General features: G+C 33.2%; 3 protein-coding genes across 4 annotated transcripts; 2 read left to right on the plus strand and 1 right to left on the minus strand.

The window, feature by feature from the left end:
- Positions 1-669: 669 nt before the first annotated feature.
- On the minus strand, positions 670-8852 carry LOC123720888. The gene is made up of 8 exons (XM_045677723.1): positions 8748-8852; positions 6681-6791; positions 6299-6413; positions 6063-6187; positions 3961-4083; positions 2988-3146; positions 2339-2453; positions 670-985 (listed from the first exon to the last, which is right to left on the minus strand). The coding sequence occupies exons 1-8, from the start codon at positions 8826-8828 to the stop codon at positions 849-851; spliced, it is 966 nt and encodes a 321-aa protein (XP_045533679.1). The 5' UTR covers positions 8829-8852; the 3' UTR covers positions 670-848.
- A 7792-nt stretch (positions 8853-16644) lies between these two features.
- Positions 16645-18035, plus strand: LOC123714734. Its single transcript, XM_045669197.1, has one exon. It carries the CDS (start codon positions 16725-16727, stop codon positions 18033-18035), a length of 1311 nt encoding a protein of 436 aa, XP_045525153.1. The 5' UTR covers positions 16645-16724.
- Positions 18036-18389: 354 nt separating this feature from the next.
- Positions 18390-20424, plus strand: LOC123714740 (protein tipE). Of its 2 annotated transcripts, XM_045669219.1 has the most exons (3): positions 18390-19156; positions 19450-19528; positions 20004-20424. In XM_045669219.1, the coding sequence occupies exons 1-2, from the start codon at positions 18390-18392 to the stop codon at positions 19487-19489; spliced, it is 807 nt and encodes a 268-aa protein (XP_045525175.1). In that variant the 3' UTR covers positions 19490-19528; positions 20004-20424. The 2 variants fall into 2 exon arrangements, with proteins under 2 accessions (XP_045525175.1, XP_045525165.1); XM_045669209.1 differs by lacking the exon at positions 19450-19528.
- The last annotated feature ends 1213 nt before the right edge of the window (positions 20425-21637 follow it).

Consider the following 21637-nt stretch of genomic DNA (forward strand, 5'->3'; position numbering starts at 1 on the left):
CATATAAAAAATTACACAGACTACACAAGATTTTTTTACACAGACAGAGCAATTATATTTTCTTAAAAAAATTGTCGATGATATATTTGTGCGCCACCTATTGACTGTATATAGAAACGTTATGGAATTAGAACAACAAATAAAGGTTGTTATCTTAGTTTTAGTTTTAGTCGTTAGATGGCAGTCAAATCATTAAATAGAGTAACTTTAAAACTTACAGGCGCGCCATCTTTTGTATAGAACCGTGCCACTCAAAAGTTTATCTACCTATTGGTACCTTTACCACTAGATGGTACTAATTTCAATTTATTCGTAAATCATTTTCTCTTTCGCACACTAGATGACAGTATTAAACACAAAATTGAGTTAAATTTGTCGTAATCAATTTCCTATAAAAATAAGATATTAAAAAAAATAGCGGCCTAATTGCACCAGTTTAACTTAAGTTATTATCGGTCTCGTGCTGCACAGCGAATACACAATTTCATAGAAATGATGAAGGAATAGTTATTATATAATAGTGCGATTAGGCAAATTTAGTTTTTATAAACGTATGTATGTATTTATTTATACCTACTGTGCCAATACTCTTATCGTACTATCAATATCAATACATTCTAAACACTTAGCCATTTTGTCTACAAGCAGATGATGGAAAATGAATAAAAGTTGGCATTTAAAATTATTTAATTCTTAAAGTAAAGGGAACATCATAATAACAACTTGGTTAAAATAAATTAAGTACATAGAAAAGCCAAAACAAATCTCGAACTAAATACATTTTTTTTAAATTAGTAAATCGCATCTAAATTCATCGTTATCACAATACAATTATTTTTAAAAATTATTCAAATTCCATGTACACGTTTACATAGCTTGTAATTATTTTTATGAAAACAACTGAGGTAGTGCCAGGCCGTGTCCATTGGTAGGTGAGCTGTCGTGTACAGACATTTATCAATAATATTTGTTATTAGATGTCTCTCTGAAAAAAAAAAGGTTCTGTCAAAATTAATTCCTTCATTCACGACGCCATACAAATCCAGAAGCAATTAGGATCGATATCGATATTAACATCGTTATTAATGGGTTTAGTGGGCGTCATGTGCTAGCCCTTTACGCATAAAGGGCTAGCACTAATAATACTAATAATTATAACGAGCAGTGGCATCAGAGCACCGATATCATTTTTCATTACAATTTACAAGATCCAACGCATTGTGGTATCTCAGCACCACTGACTGAAATCTGAATACCCAAACAGTTATCGGTACAGTCCTGCGTTCCCACTTCCCTGTACGCACTGTCAAACGGCAAGATGGCACCTCGAACCCACTCGAGTTATTTGCTTTGCTCTGATTGGTCCTAACAATATTTATAAAACAATGAAGCAATAACAAAACAAATCAAAGTAAATTACGATTTTTAAAAGTAACAGAAGAAATCTCAAAGCTATAATAATAATCAACGTTCAATTGAATCGATCATAACATTTCCCGATAATCATAACATTCCCTGACATACGAGTATATAACACTTTTTTACTTGTGACGCTGGATAAAAATCTTACCAAAACAATTTAGTTTTTTTAAAGATTGTCTATTCGGGGTAATTTATTTCCAAATATATAAGCCTTGTAAATTTTAGTGAAGTTTGGACTATAATGTCTAAAGTCTTAACTGAGAAGATCGGCTAGTCCCTTTTAAAATAATTATTAGTACATACATAACTTATTTGTTCGCTTTCAATAGTTTATTTGATCAAGATGAATATAGCTTAGTTTTCTATTGAGCAACAAAACGCCATAAATGAATACATATTTTATTTTGTAACAGTGCGAAAGATAAAAAACAGGACCTTGGGTCCTGTTTTTATATAATAATCATTATTTAAACGCGATATTAAATTTCTGTAATGTAATTAACAACAAAAAATGAAGGGTATTTGTGAATCAGCTAAAACAATGGGTTTGCTGGAGCAGGAAAAATACTTAAGTATTTTTCATATCTTGCCCCGTCTTGGATTTGCAAGTTTAATTTAAAATATATCGTTCAAGTTCGAGGATAAGCGGAGAGGGCTAATAGAGATTTGGGAGGCCGTGGGAGCTAATTACAAAGTCTTGTGACAACTAAATTTTCGACCTAAGAATGCGCAAGCAAATTGAAGGTGGGTCATGTTCAACATGACCCACATGACCCACCTTCAATTTGTAACCGAGGTGTTTTTAGTTTGTCTTGGAATGGGCTCCATACATTTCCCTACTACCTTCAGTGAAGAGGTGGAAAATACTCAAATGATTTTTCCTTATTGACAAAAGAAATGTTTTATTTAACACAACCTTTGCTATTGAAGTTCTTCAATACTACGTCCTGTCTGAGAACTCCAGCCTCAGTCATCATGTTTAGTTTCTTCAAGTAACAGAACGCCCAGTATTTCAGCGATGTTGAACGGTGCTGGAAATTTCAAACTGAGTAGATGGCTTCAAATTCTTAGGAAAATAAGACATCAGAAGCTTTGTCAGTTAAATTGATAAGAACGATAGGCAGAGATTTCGGACAGATAATGTTTTATATTACCGAATATTAACATTACGTATTAACAGGAACATCAATTTTAACCGTATTAAAGCGTCTTTAATTATTTACTTGTAAGAATGGTTGACTATTTCTTTTTTTTATGAGATGTTACTTTGTAACTCAATTTTTTGGCCGGGAATTAGCACACACCTGATGAAATTATTATTATTATACGGTAAAAAAAGGTACTCAAAAACAACAGAAAACTGATCACTTTCTTGCCACGTCAATCAAGGAAACAGTGCAGAAATCTGAGGAAAAGGCCAATTAGTTTTATTGATTATAAACTTTTCTTTTAGCGTATGATTAAGCAATAATTACGCAATTTGATCGGTAAATTTATTAAAGCTCAGCCGGGAAGATTTTCGCCTCAAATTTCTGTCGCATGTACACGAACCAAGGCTAACTTACCGGCAAACTCCAATACCCAGATTTCATTTTCTCTATGTGGACTTTATTTACTCTGGACTCCTTACTACATTCTTCTATATAATCTACTTTCTTTTGTACTTTAGGATTACAGTTATCCGGAAGCATGCTAGCCATAGGTTCTGCGATATCTGTCGAAGCCTGCAAAAGATAAAATCAAGATGTTTAATAATAGTGTACAACCGACAACTCCAATACCACGAAAACCTCAATCATTTATGAAAACTCATATTATCATGTGAATTTGATAACACCGTATCGATATTCAACTAATTTTCAGTTATGCTACTTAGCTAAATACTATTTTAATTTCATCTGGTAAACCTAGTTATTTAAAATAATAATAGCCTCTTAGTATACATTTAAAAACTTTTATAGTTTATCATCTATATAACACTGTTCCTTTCTTGGTATCTGAGTGCTCTATTTGGCTTCCTACAAATCCCACTTTCCAGCTTTATCCATAACCTGACCAGATAGTGGATAGACATATCTACCCTTTAAATTATATTCCTCTTTTCCCTTTATTGTATCTTGAGTACCAGTTTAATATTATGTTCTTCGAACTTTTCTATTCGTCTTTCCAAATGCTTCGCCCATTCTCAACTAAATTTATTTATTATCATTGTGATTATCTTTGTTGTTCTTCTACAGTTTCCTTGTCTTTATTATATCTATTCTTTCGTAACATGCATCTTTTCATCGATTTTTGACACATTGTAATTTTGTGAGCAAGCCAGCTTAGTATCCATATGTTACTGGTAGTACACACATTATGTAAAGCTTCCTCGTTTCCTTTAGTTAGTTAAAATAATAATTTCTAATAAAAAAAATTAAACTGTGCCTTGCGGTTTCTAATAAATCCGATATCCAACACAGAGAATACGAACAAACGAATTCAACCTAACATACTCTACAGATTTACAGTATTAAAGAATAAATAGTAAAACTTTACCCGAACACAAGCAACGAAGAGAAGCAAAACTACACCCGATGGAACCTCCATTTTGTTGAAACTCGAGCTGCAATGACCACATCCACCGAACACAAACACAAGACTGATGTCAACTTCATTGAAAGAGGTAATTCAATAGCAAACATTTAGTCATAACTATCATTCATACAACCATGATGTTTTAAATATCTATACGCCTCATTATACGTCCCTTTTAATTATATACCAATTGCGTCGATTATGTCAAAATAATGTTGATCTTGTGGTAATATATAGCAGTGATACTCATCACGTACTGTAACTAGTCATGTATGTATGTCAAAATCCTGACTTTATTCTGACTCCCGTTTGTCAAAAATACCTTTTTCAGTCAGTCAGAATACAGTCTTCCCCTTTGAATAAACTTTACCATAAATATATCAGAAAGCGCATAAATTTGTAATATACTAGTCGAGTTGTATTTATTAATTAAGAAGATATACAACTTATATCCAAGTTATGTATTAAATGTAAACAACTTTTTACGCCTTAAAGAAATCTTCATATATAATCAAGTAAGTACCAAATTCTTAGACGCATTGGTACAAATACTTCAAATCATTTTAATCCTAGGTTAACTGTTACAAACACAAACAAAACTTATGATAAGAATAAAAAAATCAGTGGCGCTACAAGCTTTTAATAACTGGGCCTCAGATTTCTGTATCTGTTTCATGATCATATGTCAATCTAATAGGAAAGTAGGGGATCAGCCTTTTGTGCCTGTCGTCGATGTGTTTCCTCACTATTTTCCTTTACCGTTAGTGCGAATGTTAAATGCGCACATAGCAAGAAAGTCCATTGGTGCACAGGTGGGGATCGAACCTACGACCTTACGGATGAAAGTCATACGCTGAAGCCACTTGGCCAGCACTGCTCAAGTAAACTTATGATATGATATTTATTTGACTAAAGAATTCAGTTGTCAGAGCTCTTCTTGCCGACACGTATCAGTACTACACGAATATTATTAGAGCGATGTATGATCATCAGTTTCTGTTCTGACATTCTTACACTGTTATAACATTAATTGATTTTTACAAGCAAGTAGGTGATCAGCCTTGTATATCTGACTATTATATGTTGAAAATACATGTTTTTGCATTGTTTCAGTTCACCGTACGACAAAAACCCCAGGGACACATCCAGGGTTTAAACACACATAAAGATTTACTAAAAAGCTTCAGAATATTTAATTTAATTCACAAAATGGAAAACACGTTGAAAGTTAATTAAACACGGCTGTCGTGGTTTTATTATTACACGTGCGTTGAAAAAACATTCGTGTAACAATGGATTACGATAGGACAATAGGTTCACATTCCTTTTAAATTTTTAATAAAACTGTATTTCACCGTTATTATTCAAATAAAAGCAAAATATTGTGCGCCAATTTAATAATTGGCCAATTTAATAAATTAACGTAAAATGTTAATATGTAAATACCAATCTTATAAAGAGAAAACATTTATTTATCTGTCAATAAAGAATATAGAAACTAATAAAAAAAATGAGAAACACATATTATGTATATTTCTTTCAGATTAAATGGGAACCGACATTTACTAAGCTAGCTGCTAGACTCAACATTTAAGGCTATTCTCAACTAACCACAGTTGATATTCATCATTATTATCATTTTTTATTTTATGAAGTTATTTTTTGCGGTGGAAAAAATTCAAAGAAAAATATTTTCCTTAAAAAAATTATCCTTATTATATGTTTATCGCTGTTGTTGTTGATATATTTAAGGAATGAAAAAAAAAGAAAAATTAACTTTAAAATAAGTTTTATTCACGGGAAATAAATTCGCTTTTAACAAAATAACCCATAATGCTTGCAATTTTTCGCAATACCCAACTTTGAAGTTGACGAATTGTTTTTGATGTCGTTTAGTAGATCTCACACAGATAACGTTGTACGAAATTTAAAAATCAGTACCAAATATAAATAGCATTCAACTTGTAGTACATGGTGTTTGGTACAGATGGCGTGGCGAAAATTTATGGAATATCAATGGGTATTTTACAAAGTTGACGTGAGGTATCTAATACTGTTTATTGGAAGATGGAGTGCTTGGCGTCCTTCTCGTGGTAGCATTGAGCGTAGTTCCAGGCGGTTTGTTGGGGAGTGTTACCTTTGTTGGCCAGACAGGTGTCAATAAGTTTTTCTACTGCTGGTTTGTCGGCTGCAAAGATAATTTTATTTAAATATTTTAACTAGTGTAAGTAATTATTCCGGAGTATTATATACGTATTACTATTAGTGATGTAAAGCAGAAATATAATCAACTAAATACCTGCGTTAGGGACCTTGGCGAGGGCGACATCCTTCTTGAACTTGCCGTCCTTGGTCATGAGCTCAGATTTGATCAACATACATAGGGAATATTTCTTGAGGGGTTCGTTTTCCGTCTGCAAAAACATATTTTTTTTAATGCAACTCTATATATGTTAAAACTGTTCGTACGCTGGTTGCAATGCACTTAGCCTGTAGATACTAGGATCTGTTTTTGGCGATAAAATAATTGTTTTAGGCTAAAAACTTATATCCACTTTTACAAAATACATGTAATACAAATCGATTTAGTATAACATTAATAAATGACACTGGTATTGTTAACCTAAATGAGATGCGTTTTATCGCTATATAATCTAGCTGGTTTGTTTAAAAGCATATACCTTGAAATCTCCAGTCTTCAGTTTGTTCACAAGCTGCTCGTCAGCGTCAGATTCAGCAAGACATTCACCCCTGTGCTTCTTGAGCTTCTCCTTCTGCTCTTCAGTTAGGGCCTGGAGAATGTTTTAGGATTTGTAACTTCAGTCAAATATTTGAAGGGTACGTAACCAATTATATTTATATGTTGTAACCTAAAGCTAATAAAATATGTATAGATTACGCGTGCTTAGCCTAACATGTTAGTGTATTTAGCAGGCAAGAAATAATAAATCTAAGTTATTGATATTGTCAAACAAGCCCACTTAATGATAAACCGTTTTCTGTAAATGGTGTTAAAATATCATATAGACTAAGATTTTTATCAAAAACTTTGGGCTATGGTGGCTAAGACTTGCGTTATTTTTAAGGGAAAAAAGTAACAGAATTTTGTTTGAAGTTCATTTTATTGTGGCTTCTAGTGGCATTTTATGGTGGTTTTAAAGTTTTATTTATACTAGAATGCGATCTTTTATAAGTGGGTTTCATTAATTATTGTTTTCAAAATATTACGGAATCAATATTTGCGAATTTAACTACATATTTGACTTTATATTTAAAAGTATTTGAATAAATCGTCATGTATTTTATCTTTACATTTGCTTTTAATTTTCTCTCTCTATTTTGGTAAGATAATGAATTATAAGTTGTCTCTATTATATTAAGATTTACCTTTTTTGTAATTGTGTTTATTACTGTTTTTTTTAATAGGATTGCCTGAAAGACATCGCTAGGTAGCAGTAAGGCTGAATTATGTTTTTCTGTTGAGTTTATTTTTGTTTAATATGTAAATAAATATAATATACTATGAGAGGACTATGCAATGAAAATAAAATAATATAAATAATTAATAAGAAAAATGTAATTGTAACTACCGAGATTCTAGCCAGGTTTTTTAACAACTTTCAGAAGCATTATTTAATCAAATTGATGTAAATTATTTGCAAAAACCATTTAATGCATAAAAATCACAATGTTTTGTTATAATGGAATAAATGAATTTATTTTGACTTTATTGGAAATATATTATACATTTTATATGGTAATTGTCTCACCTGAACGGCCACAAAGACAAAACACATAACAAATAAAACCTTCATGATGTCTAGGTCCTGTTACAACCGACTAAAGACCTACAAACGTGAATTCTCTTTTATACCAAGTTAGCGAGTGTTTTGTTTTTGGACAAGCGTGTTTTGTTTTTCGTATATTGGTTCGAGTTTCTTATGGTAATCGAAAATTGTAGTTGATTTTTACAGTGACTACACCGAATATGAATGTAGTATATATATTATTGAATAATACCTTTTCAACTAACTTGCAGCAATATCCTCAAGGCATTATATACAATTTTGTTCTAGCATAGTGTTAAAGTCAAAGCAGTTTCTTCATAAGAATATATTTTGTTAAAACAGTCATATTTTAATGTATATTAGTTTTATTAAAAGCTTATCTGTAACATCTGTGTATCTTTGTAATTAATTGATTTATTACTCGTATTAAAAAAAATGTTACAACTAAATTATCCTTAAGTCTATAATATTTTTTTAAATAATAAAAATTCCAGCCGCGCAAAGCTGGAATAGGCTGCTAGTATTCAAGAGCACCATGGCCAAAGATCCACAAGAAAGATGATCAACCTTTTAATGTATGCTTACAAAAACAAATAATCCTAACTAGCTGACCAACTAGTTTTATTACTTGTTTATAACTGGTTCTCATTTGTTATTTTCCATGACTATTATTAATTGAAACTCGACTTGTTGCCATCCAACATTACTTGTACAGTTGCTATGTTTATAAAGAACGCAATTGGCAATATCATGATCTTGCTAGTTTCGTTTGTTCGTTAATTTGGTACCGTAGGAACTACTGTATCGTGTTGAATTGACTATTTATCAAACGACTAAATATACTAGAATATTTTTAAATGTGGGCAATTGTGAGTAGGTGAAATTTGCCTGCTTGTTAAGCCAGTTTTTTGAACGAAGACATAATAATAAGGGTTGAAAAGTTAATTTAATAAAACTTACCTGAACGGCCAAAACACAGACGGCTAATACAAAAAGTGACTTCATTTTGCTTAAACAAGTAGTACTATGCCCCAGGAACATAAAGGAGTCCTTATATAGTGCCCCTAATGGGAGATAATCGCAGATTAATCAGTTAGCGATTCGGCCCACAGAGGCTGCCAACATTTAGAATAAATATTTGTATTTAAAGCTAAACTTGGCGAATGACTCTTGGGCCTTGGGGTTCAAGTGCAAAAGTCCTAATTAAAGTTTATGTCGGCGCTTGGTAGACAGTACCGGTGATCCCAGAGCTGGTGAGAGGTGGAGTAAAGATAGAGAGGAAACGCCAGAAAGGTGTACCTTAGCTTTATAGCCAGAGACCAAAATTTTTAAGATTATTTTATATAACCATTATTACTAGATAAATTAATGGAATATGTATTATTTTTTCGTTAATTTGAACATTCACCGACTAGCATGTAACAGAGCTAATGCCCGCGAAACAAATGAATACTTATATTTATAAAGTGAAACAATTAGAACACAAAATGTCTAGTAATAGAGAGTGACGTAACACACCTTGACTAATTCTAGTTTTTAAATCTTACCCTTAATGTCTGGCTATGAATGGAGACGATTCCGGAAACAAATGCGCTGTATAATGTTATGCGGCTTTGGACTATTCAAATAATATGTTAGTAAAAGCCGCGACGCAGTTTAATAATTTCAGAGAATAGGTTTGACATAGACAGATAGACAAACACTTGGATTTATTTTGTATTCTATTACGCTTTACTTCGTTAATTTCTGGATTAATATTTATTTAATTTCTGGATTATAATATGTACAGGTTTATACAATTAATAAACCAAATTCATGCTTAATTATAGGTTAATATATCTATTTATTAATTTTTCACTTGTTTATCTTTGTTTATAAAAGTTTCCTACCCCTGTCGAGGTTGCGTCCTGCGTAGGTCATTGTGGAAAGATCTGGGCCTAACTTGTATTGTAAACACAAACACACTACAGGTTTCTTAAAGAAATATTTTATTATATTTCATAGCATATTATAATTTTTTCGTTATCGTCCATAACCAATCCGTAGGTAGGTGTCCTATTAAAAGGTGTATTAGATACATATACACTTGTAATACAGTCCAGTCTCTTCCTCGTGTTCACAAAGGCACACGGACAATATAAGATACTATGTAGGTTTATGAACAGTAAAGAAACATATGCTTTTAAATTTACATTAAGTAGAACATAATTTAGAGTGTAAGAAGACATCGCCAACTAGCTGTTTAACTCACTCATATGAGAAATACTCTCGTTTAATAACTTTTTAGTTAAGCAATAAAATTTCTAAATACAATATAATATTTCATATCTCTTCTGTGTATTGCTATATACGAAGTCTGACCTGCGTCCATACTCTGAAACTTCCAGTAGCGACAGCTATACCGACGCTTTTGTAAGCAAGTTCCACGTAGTTAAATATCTTGTAGGTCAGGTTGGAGGTTCTTGAAAAAAAACTTTCAAAACTCTTCAAATATTATAGGGACGGTAGGGTATCCTAATAGGGCTTTTGTTTTCAAAAATCACAGGTTGGTGGAGGTAGAACTGATAATGATAGTGGACTACTGTATATTTTCGAGTCGCATATTTTCTGAAAAATAATTTAAAATTTAAACGTCATGGTATTTTAATGCATCGTGTAATTTAATAGCAATTCTATCGAAATGTTAATTGGACAGAACTAAATTTGTAGTAAGTATAACAAAATATCTCAGAAGCAAAAGGTAAACTTCATGTTAAAACGGTCAAGTAGTACTCGACACTGCAACATTTAATATTTAATTCCTCGTTCACGCTTCATATATTTATCTCTACAGCTTCGTCAATTAATACAAAAAATACAAAAGTTAGAAATTTATTGACCCCGCATGTCCGAATAATTAACCTTCCACGAAATGAACATAAAATATATCTAATCAGCGATAAGCCTTGATAATTTAAAAAAATTGAATTCACTGCCTTTATTTTTTACTAGATTTAACCACATAAGGCTTATACAAAGTAGTTACTTCTTAGTTCATTTCTCACAGAAGCAACTTGTTTTAACAATTGTTACAATCTCTATATTGTCTAAGACAACCTATTCTGTCAACTATAAACATAGGACATCCGTGAAAAAAAAAACATACACGCCGAATGAGAGAGATTAACCTAGTAAATATATATTTGTATTGTTATATAATAGATTAAATGTTAATACTTTTATTTTCGCAAATCAAGAGCGTAAAACGGATAAGAAAAATTGGCAAGAAGCTATCGATCAGAGCATACGCGATATATACATTTTATATATATATATACATATACCCTACTGCATAGTGTTTCAAGCCGAATTGACGGCACTAAGATACGCGACTAGCCACATAAATAAAAATAAGCGTGACGCTAAATATACAGTGACTCTAGGTCAGCACTAGATGCTATTGTGAGTGGACGATCTCTCGATCCCCAGGTAGCCGAGATCCGCCGGAGCCTGGAAGAGTGCCGCAAGTGTGAGAAACTCATGTAAGCCTCTTCTGAGTAAAGGCGCACGTTGGTACGCCAGGGAACGAGAGGGCAGACACATTAGCAAAAGAAGCGGCGGAAAAACTCAGATCAAAACCAGAATACGCCGCCTGCCCCCTGTCATATATAAAACATCTAATAAGGCAGAGGACTCTAGAGGTATGGAACGAGCGCTACCTGGGGGGTGAAACAGCTGGAACAACAAAATTATTTATCGGCAATGTAAGAACAGCGTACAAATTAATAAAAGAGAAGCGTTTCACTCCCCAGGTGGCGCAAATTCTTACAGGGCACGGAGCCTTTGCATATTACCTGCATATGTTTAAAATTAGGACAAGCCCAACATGTGCCTGCGGTGATGAAGAGCAAACAGTGGAACATGTGCTTTTACACTGCCCTATATTCGCATCGTCCAGGCACGACCTGGAGCAACAAATGCAGATGACTGTAGACCGTGGTGGCCTACAGGACATGTTAATAAAGCACAGACTGTGCCTGGAACGGTTCTGCGAAAAAAATATTAAATATTTAAAGGAGGCAAACAAAACCGAAAGAGCGGGTCTCGCGAGGAATTGCGCCCCGGCTCGCCCATGAATATTGTAAATAAAAATATTACCGATGCAGCCGGGGCGTATTTCGCGACGCCTGCCATTCGCGAACTAGTAGAATTAATTAAATGTATATTGTTTTTATTTTTGGAAAAAATGTGGTATAAAAAGTCCCTGGACAATATGGCAGGGGAGTAGAGGTATAGGAACTGGTATGCTTTATTCTTGAAGGACCCTAAGTCAAGATTAATATCTTCTGATCCAATATAAAGACCGTGTTGCTGTAAGCTTGCGAAACGTGGAAAGTTACGAAGAGCGCTTTACAACTTCTCCAGTTTTAGTGAAACACTACCTTCGTGAAATCCTTGGAATATTCAGCCCAACAGAATCTCTAATCATCAGTTATGGGAGCTATGCAATGAGGTGCCAATCGACGGAACTATAAAACACCGAAGGTGGTCGTGGGTGGGCCATAGGCTCTGGACGGATCCAAATCACATTGCCAAGCAAACCCTCGATTGAGAGTCTTATGGCAAAAGAAAACGTTACAGCCCAAAACAGATCTGGCAGAGAACCATCTTTGCAGAGGCGAAGGAAGCTGGAAAGACATGGAGTGAAATTTAGATTCATCCATTAAGCTGCCCAGTAGCGATCAGGCTGGTTTTATACGCTGAATGCACTCTGCCCCACCTGGAAGACATAGGACCTTAAGTTAACGTTGGTGCAATAAGGCAGTAATCCAACCTAACCAAATCCAGAAAGTGAGAGTGAGCATAGTAGTATTTTCCAGGCAGTGTGTCGCACAGCAACATGTTAAGTGATAAATTATGGCAATCAGCGTAAACGCAGTAATCGCATCCCGAATGATTTATTTATTGTCCATTGACCCTCTTGACATTTGAGGATTAGGACAGATAAGTCCTTATACCTGATGTAAGCATATCCCGAAACAATAAATATTATTACTGGTTCATAGTCACACATTTGCCAAAAAATTACCCGGTAAAACATTAATAAATTTGGCCATGTTTGGGAAAACACAAAGTAATATTTCTTTAAAGCAGTTTTAATAACATTTCAAAAATTAATCATTTATTCATACAAATTTAAGATGCAAAATGCTTAACTAGAAACAGGAAAACTTGAAACTCCTATTAAACAATTTAAACATTTCGTGTGGGAGTGTATTTTGCCTGTTGTCCGAGGTCAATTCTTGATGAATTAATCTCTACAATTGATTTCTGTATTGTTTAACGAACTTATAACTGGATATAACTAAATTATATAATATTATTATATCACATTATATGTAGGGCCGTTTAGTAAGTGTCATAATTATAAAACAATCAGGTTCTTCTATAATAAAGCTTATTTATTTAGTACAGTGAATCTAAAGATCTGAAATACTTTTTTTATATAGTTGTTCTATCAAACGTTCAGGAGGTTCATCTGATATTAAGTGATACCGCCGCACATGATCACCCAATGCCAGAGAAATTGCAAATTGCCCTAATTTGTTTATATTTCTTAATATTGGTCCTTCTTTCTGCCTTTACGAAATTTTAAAAACTTAATCAATAATTTTTTTTTATTATAATTTATCTCCAAAAACTGAATTCATAAGATACTAGGCTGCAGATGTAAAACTGCCTCCTGAAAAATACAGTTTGTATTTCAAGAGGTATTGTAACCTACTTAGGTTACATTTCTTAACAACTTTACAATTTAAATTATTTTTTGATAAGGTTAGTATGAATAATACATTTACATTATTTAATTACAGTACTTATTCCATAAAATTTTCTAAATCGGCTAATCCGCAGTTGCACTTTTTATACTGAAATAGCTAAGCGTTAGATACAGTGTATACTCTATATAACGACACTGAAAAGACTGTGCATTTTATGGCGTTATAGAGATTTGTCATTAAATGGATAAAATAAAAACGTATAGATAATAATTCATGACTCCTACTTATTAGTCGTAGTCAACAAAAGTCTACATAAAGACAGTCTACTGTAAGCAATCCCAATTTGTAAAGTAAAGAACGAATTTCTTAGAAGATTCGTATGCATGTTGCCGACATTCGACTTTATTGCGGACTACGATAATAAAGCGATAAAATAACGTACGCGCCGTTTTTGCTAATTTTAGCAACTTATAAAGTACTTTATTAATCAATTGTTTTCGTTATTCAGAGTGGGTGTAATGCTATGTAGAGTATATATCGGACGAGCGAAACCAACCAAAGACAATTGATTTCGACGCTTTAGGGAGTTCGTCGTTAAATCGAGGCAAGTTACATGGAGTTTACACTGTATTCTTATGTGAAATAAAACAATCTTTATATTACATCGACTAACACTACCATTTCAATGGACATACATGGTTACAGTAAAAAACTGTTGGTTTTGATATGGAGAGACCTATAAAAAGACAGTGGTGCTACAAGCCCGTTGGATCTAAGTCCAATGTTCTTTGGATGTTTTCTTTATAATTTTTCATCTTAAAGTATTCTGCTCCTAATACATATCGTAGATTTTTGATTCTTAGACCTGCTGGTTTCAAATTTTTTTTCTTAGGTACAAGTGAAGTATCTTTAGTAACTTGACTTAATAATGCATGGCCGAGTTTAAATTGCACGACCTGAAGGTTTACAACCGCGCCTACTCTAGTGAGTACTATTACAGCTCTTATCGAAATACCATATTAATTATTTAAGGACCCAATAGGTTTAGAGGTAAAGTTAAACCTTTAACAAATTGCGAATTAAATAGTCTTAAACTATAATAGTCTGATTTTTACTTTCGATCAATTATGGTCACGAAGTCTCTAAAAGAATTTATATTTCCTCGAGGAAGTGTTGTATGTTTCATTGACTGCTTTCTTTTAATTATTTTACAATATAACCATAAAACGGCAAATTACTATTTTTAATTAAAATAATGACTGTTAAGCGTATCACGTGCATATAACTTTGATCCTATGGTCACAACTGCATTACCCAAACGTCGATGAAAACGTTGCAAACTGGAACCATTTGGTGCTTGGCATCGTTCTACGCATGCGCAGCACAGAGTGAGATGACAGACAAACATTCATACGTCAAACTGTACTCATGGTTACTTGTAAACAGTGCTGAGAAGAAATGGTGAAAGTTAATGTAAGTAACTAATTCGTTATATATTGTGTTTTTATAATATTACAAAATATACACAAATCGTATTAAGCGACCAAGAAATATTGTAAATTTCTAAAACTACACCCATATTTTAATTTAGATGTATTTGAATTTCGAACACGTCGTAAGTAGTTTGTGATTGGTGTTTTTTTTTGGTAGTTTTAAAGTGAGTATTATTACTCACTTTAAAACTACTCAGTAGTATTTGTAACTACTAATATAAAGTGTTTACATTTCCCCATGTTACATGTGTAATGTAATCCAAAATATTTTCCATGTAATAAACAAAGGAAAGTACATGTTTAGATAATATGAATTACGTACCGTTATACAATGGTTTTTATTTTCAATTTGACACTTAATAGAACTAGGATATATTTTTTAAATTCATTTTCATCAATTGATGTATCATTTGAAACTGTTAAATACCATAGTTTTTTTTGTAATCCTAAAACAATCTACAGTTTTGTTTTATATTTTTAACTCTGGTTTACTAGAACTAGTAATGTTAAATATAGATGGCGCAAATTTCAAATGTTACATGGCTATATCTTATAATTAAAAATCATCCAACTACTATGAAACATAAACCTCTTTAAACATTATTTACTCTTGTTCATGTTTATGTGATCACAAGCCTTTCTACCGCAATACATAATAAAAGTATTTTATAAAAACCCTATCGACAGTGTAAGGTACACTTGAAAATCTCAGTGTACTTGAAAATTTATACATTGTTTTACAAATTATTAAGACATTTTAAATGAGAAACATGTTGTATTTCAACATTAAGTGTTTCATTTAGTTTAAAGAACTTTTCGACGTCAAAATGTCAAACTTCACATCGATGACAATATGGCATTGCGGCTGTGGCATGTGGCTAATGTCATTCTGTGCGTAAAGAAAACACGGGATAAGCGAACTCAATGAAATTAATAAAAGCTTGCCTGAGTATTAACGGGTTATTCACACGTATTTACAAAATTATCATATGTCGAATACTTGGGCTTTTGAAAAAAGTAATTCTGTGGGACTACATGTATTGGTGAGTTATACATATATTGAATTCAATTCAAATACAACCTACAGCGCTCAAAAAAAATATTCCTATAATTTTGTACTCTTCACTTTATAATGCATGTAAGTGTAAGTTTTAGATATTAAATTCTAGGTCTATGTCATAAGTACGAATTTAAAAACCCTGTTGCTTAGTTATATTTTCTTTTAATACGCATAATGCATGCCCCAAATATCATATACATTGGAGTATATTTTGAAAACAGTAACGTCATATGGTAGTTAAACAGCGTTTATTATATCGGTTGTACAAATATATTTATATAAAAGTTACTATATTATTACTACTTACTATGAGTTACTTATAAAGTGTAATTATAATAGTTCAAATAACCTATTTTAAATAAACAAAGTACATTAGTATACAGTCGTGCAGCTAATGTATTGTAAATGTAATTATGTTAAGAGTGAAATCGACGATTTACGTGACATGACGATAATAATAGAGGTACATTGTATGAGGGGGTAGAATTCCGATCATTGACATCAATTAAAAAATAGCGCACTAGGGGCGGTCGCACTGCGCTCAATCGATCCTGGTACCGCGCAGGCGCCGTAGCCTCACCATACGTCAGTGGAGGTCGGTCGCGAGAGGCAGGAAGTCTACACCATGCCGAAGACCAAACCCACCCCTGAGGAGGATTTAATCATACCACCGCAAGATCAAAAAATATGCGGGACTATATGCGTCTGCCAAATGACTGCCGTCCTTAGTGCCGTGGCCATTGTTTACTTGACAGTAGCCATCTACATGCCATATACTCGTGCTATTGCATCCGGAATTGATCCAACTCCAATTATGTGTACAACAACAAGGGCTGTCAACAAAGAAAACTGTGATTGGGGCTCCTGTGGTGAATGGTGTTTAAGTAAAACATCTGGGGCTTGCATTCAAATTTATGTTAACGTAAGGAACAATGGATCGTCGCTACTTTTATCGGAATGTGGAAGTGCTGCAAATAAAACATGTTATGGGATTGATCAAGAAAACGCTAAGAAGTATCACTGCATTAGAGACGAGTGTAAAAATTTAACGGGAACCTTTAACTGCACTGAAGGAAAATGTATCAACATAACAGATGCCTTTGAGTGTGCCTTTCGGGACACTGATCCACCCTTAAAGTGTTCAGGTAGAAGGGGAAAAATAACTTGCATAGATGTCCAGGGACTTTTTTCATGTAATAGAGGCACTTGTAGAAAAATACGTACGCCTTATAATTGTGATCGACGATGTGTTGACATTCCGACTCGCAACAAGAACGTTATAGTTTTAAGTGGCGATAGAGTATTCTTAGCAAGATGTACGAAGCTTGCTAAAGAAGATGGTGGTGAAATAGTTTGGAATGATAATGGGGAAGAAGTTATTATGTTATCCTGTCATGCCGTTCATAATGGTACCTCGGGAGTAGTTGCTGTCGATTGTATTAATGCTGCCTTGCTACCTCGAACAGAAATATCTGATTTAACTAATTTTACATATTTACAGTACTTATATACATTAAAAGCAACCCCTAATAGAGTTATAGCACCATCTGAAGTAGAACTCACTTTGGCTAACGATAGTAGATTGATGATCAACTTAGAAGGTTGTGTAAACACCCTCGCTGACGAATGTAAAGACTTTCTTAAAACATATGGAAGAGATGGAACTGACCATAACGCTAAAGCTAGATTTCCATGCTTCCATACTGAGAATAACCCAGAAACAGTGGTTGCAAGATTTGACTTGGACGCCACCTATCGTCAATTTTTGATAGCGCTAGTACTTCCAACAGTTCTAGTTGTTGTATCGTGTATAACTTTGATGTTGTGTCAAAGGACGGTTGTAGTTGGTGATGATGCTAAAATGCGTTTCAAGGCCTGTGGAGGTGGACAATCTGAAATGCAAATGCATCCGAATGATCCTGTTTCACCCCTCTGAGATCAGTCACGTAAGCATTATTTGGCTTCAAGGAAATACATAATTATTCGTATTGGTTATATAACTAGTTCATTCTATTCCTTTGAGAAATATGATAATATTATATATACATGTATAAAAATCTGCTTCAACAAAATCATATATTTACGACTACTTGACAAAACCTAGTACTTTTAACCATGAACCCTTTCACATGGCTCACGAAGGGTTTCGTTATCCTTATTCATTTCATCAATTAGGCTATTTGTAATAAAATAATTTTCTGTTTCAGGCGTTCCCCTCCTTTGCGAGGGCCCGGCTAGTTCGCTAAGAGACGATTAATAGCTTTCTATTTGCTAAACAAAAGCTCTCCCAATGTCTACACTAAGCAGATCTAGGGCGACTCTTTCGCCAGCAACTTCTGAAAGATCTACTTTGCCTATGGGAGCAACAGCTGATGCTGGAAGCCAAGAATTTACCCCATTAGAACCGACTAGGGAGCAGCTACTTGCACATTTCTTTGAGCGATTTAAATTTTACACTTCTTTATGTCTTGGCACATCAGCTATTCTCGCTGTGTTTGCTTTTTTATTCCTCATTCCATTTGTGGTTGAACCAGCCATACAAACTATACTTGCTGAATTCGCACCGGAAGCTGGAATATGTAGTGTATCAGATCATGTTTATGCTGAGACTCTCACTAATTGTACCTGGGCGTCATGTAGAGAAGGCTGTACTACAATGCCTACAAGGTGCCATAAAATACGAGTTAACTTAGCAAGGAGACCATTTATTGGAAACGAAACACTACCAATAGAATGGGATGAAACTGATTTGAAATTTCTTATAAATCCTGAAGGATGTGGATATCCCCCAAAAGTGAACTGTTCGGTGTTTGCTATTGAATATGCGGGTAGAAAAGCGCCGAAAATATTTCCTTGTTTCTATAGTATGACTCGACCTGAATTGGTAGTGGCAAGATATTCTTGGGAATCAACAATACGAGGGTTAATACTGGCCCTGGTTCTTCCAACTACAGTCTTTGTCTTTAGTTTAAGTGTCCTTGCGTACTGGCACTGCCACTGTTGTGACAGGGCTTGTAACAGACGGGTACACGCTGAATCATTTACGAGCAAAGAAGAGTAAGTATAAATATTGTTTAATCCTGATTTCGCATTATTTCTGCACGGAAAATTCCTAAAGAGCATGAAATTGAAGATTATTACGTCTTGTAATTTAATCTACCAATTTAGCTCGTATTCTCATTTAATGCAGCGACGGACAAACCAAATTATTCACTTAGTGAATTCAACTTTAGTTTTGGTACTGCTAAACAAATTGTACTAAAACTGCAATTTAAAAGTTTATTCTACAACCAAATGCGATTCACGTAGTTAATTTAAGATTTATTTTATTTACAATTGATATATTACAGGATAAATATCAAATTCCACTTCAGAGAAGATTCATCATAGTTTCAGCTATAGATGTTTAGCAACTATTTTTATTTGCAAGTACGTTTTATGTTTCAACACTTAGCAGCGTGTTTAGGCTGTGTTGCTGCTGCTACACGACACTCATCTGCTCTGGGTTGATGTTAATCTAACTATCACGAGTAGCGAGAAATTTAGCTTGTAGGTGAATTTGAACTTTTCATGTGTTTCACGTGACACAAAACCTATGTTTTGGATTTGATGTAATTACCCTATAATAGTTAAGTCTAATATATAAATTCTGACATCACCTGATAGACATAATTTATTAAATTAATTCGCATTTGCGATAGTGAAAAGATCACAGTGTTGTAAGAACCTTTAATCAATGTAGGTAACGTCACATAACTTCGTAAGATTTTGCGCATTGTAGACGAGTTTTTACATATATAAATATACAAAAATACCCAGAATCGATTTTAGATAACAACTTATTTCGCGGGAAACAAAATCAGAGTCATAAAGTTTTTTTATCAATCTTCTATGTCTATTACAGTAGTAAGTTGCTCTGTGAACTGGATGATGACCCAACCGATGATGTATTCTGACGCCAGGCCACTACCTATCCACGACGACGCACATCACCCAGAAACGGCTATACCCAGTTATAAATGAATAAGAAAGGAAAACATGAAGCAATGTATATTCTAACCGTTGAGTGTATCAGCCCAGAAACCCGAAGGTTTTTGGATTTATATTTTCAGTACATTAAAATGAAATTCTGTGCTTCAAAATTCAAATATATGATATATATATATCTAAATCGATCTCGACTTTAAATTTATTTAAAGACTATGTATCTACAGTCAAATCTATTATAGCGGCATTGAAGGGACTACTAATATTTGGTCGTAAAAACTGATAATCGTAACAGCAGATGACGTTGTTATTAAGTACCTAATACAATAGAATTCAACCTGGATCTTTGAATTTGGTCAATATAACCGATATGTATGTATGTATTGACTGTATTGACAAAAATGGAATTTCATATTAATGTATTTAATAACTTCAAAAATAATGTATTATTAATAGCTATTAAATTATATTATTTATATAAAAGTTCTCAGTAAAATTAATTCATGAAATGTAAAGATTATTTACTCTTACATATTAGTATACCGGTTTTAAATAATTCGTTAGTTTTTAACAAGCATACAATATGCGATCAGCAAATGATGTCGTAGACAATAATGATTTAGGATAAAATTTTATGGGTATATCTGTTAAATGGTTAATACTGCATAATGGACCATGTTGGCATGTATATGTGGGATGGAATATGAGGTTTGAAACGTTTACAAGAATGTAGAAATCACAACGCTATCAACCACCTGCCCGCACATAAACAATCAAATGTAAGAGCAGCTCAATAATAGTTCCCTGCTTATAGCAAAACTCAGAGAGCTATATTTTATGACGTTCTTCTGTTTAGGTGAAAGTTACAGATTTCAGCATAGGTCACTTAAAATATTATTTGACAATAAAACATTGTGTACTTAATTTCACATTCGAAGAAAACGTTATTTGCAGTAGGGATATCTTTAAATGTGTCTGATATCTACAGTGTACCAGCAAAGATTTAAGCTTTATATTTTTTCAATGTTATTTAATCAAAGGAAGTGCATTATACGTCGTCTCTTTCTAAATTGGAGCTAGGCCGGATAATATAAGAAAGTCGCTAGCTTTAGCTTTAAGGTTGTAGATAGATAAATTCACTATCTTAACAAAGATTTACGTTACCAAAATATGTTGTTGAATGTAAATATTTGCATGATTAATAGATTTTCTAAAGCTTTGAAAAGCTTCGTGATTTATACGCATCTTGTATGGATAGTAAGTTCGATGAATGACTTTTATGTATTGAAACATGCTCTGTACTTAATAATTCACACTTTACTATATTAGGAATATTAAATAATAAATATTATATTCAATAATTTAAAGAGAAATTTGGCTTTACTCACCTTAAATTTTCGGATAGGAGCTTAAAGGCATTTCTCTACTCATGTTAAAATAAATATAGAACGATTACAAATTCTGAGTCAAAGCGAACTATAGTACAAAAGAATATGTAAAAATCATTTATTCTGTTGCACGTTTCACATAGTTTAACTCTATTTACGTCTT

This window comes from Pieris brassicae, chromosome 1, assembly GCF_905147105.1.
Source record: "Pieris brassicae chromosome 1, ilPieBrab1.1, whole genome shotgun sequence".
NCBI lineage: Eukaryota > Metazoa > Arthropoda > Insecta > Lepidoptera > Pieridae > Pieris > Pieris brassicae.

Excerpts from the sequence above, each read along its gene's own strand:
- LOC123720888 (XM_045677723.1), bottom strand. The coding sequence starts at position 8,828 with ATGTTCCTGGGGCATAGTACTACTTGTTTAAGCAAAATGAAGTCACTT. Across the intron at positions 4,084-6,062 it reads ACGCCAAGCACTCCATCTTC|TTCAATGAAGTTGACATCAG; the intron begins CAATAAACAGTA and ends TGAATTACCTCT. Across the intron at positions 986-2,338 it reads GAAGAACTTCAATAGCAAAG|AGAGACATCTAATAACAAAT; the intron begins GTTGTGTTAAAT and ends TTTTTTTTTCAG.
- LOC123714734 (XM_045669197.1), top strand. The coding sequence starts at position 16,725 with ATGCCGAAGACCAAACCCACCCCTGAGGAGGATTTAATCATACCACCG.
- LOC123714740 (XM_045669209.1), top strand. The coding sequence starts at position 18,390 with ATGTCTACACTAAGCAGATCTAGGGCGACTCTTTCGCCAGCAACTTCT. Across the intron at positions 19,157-20,003 it reads TCATTTACGAGCAAAGAAGA|TAGTAAGTTGCTCTGTGAAC; the intron begins GTAAGTATAAAT and ends TGTCTATTACAG.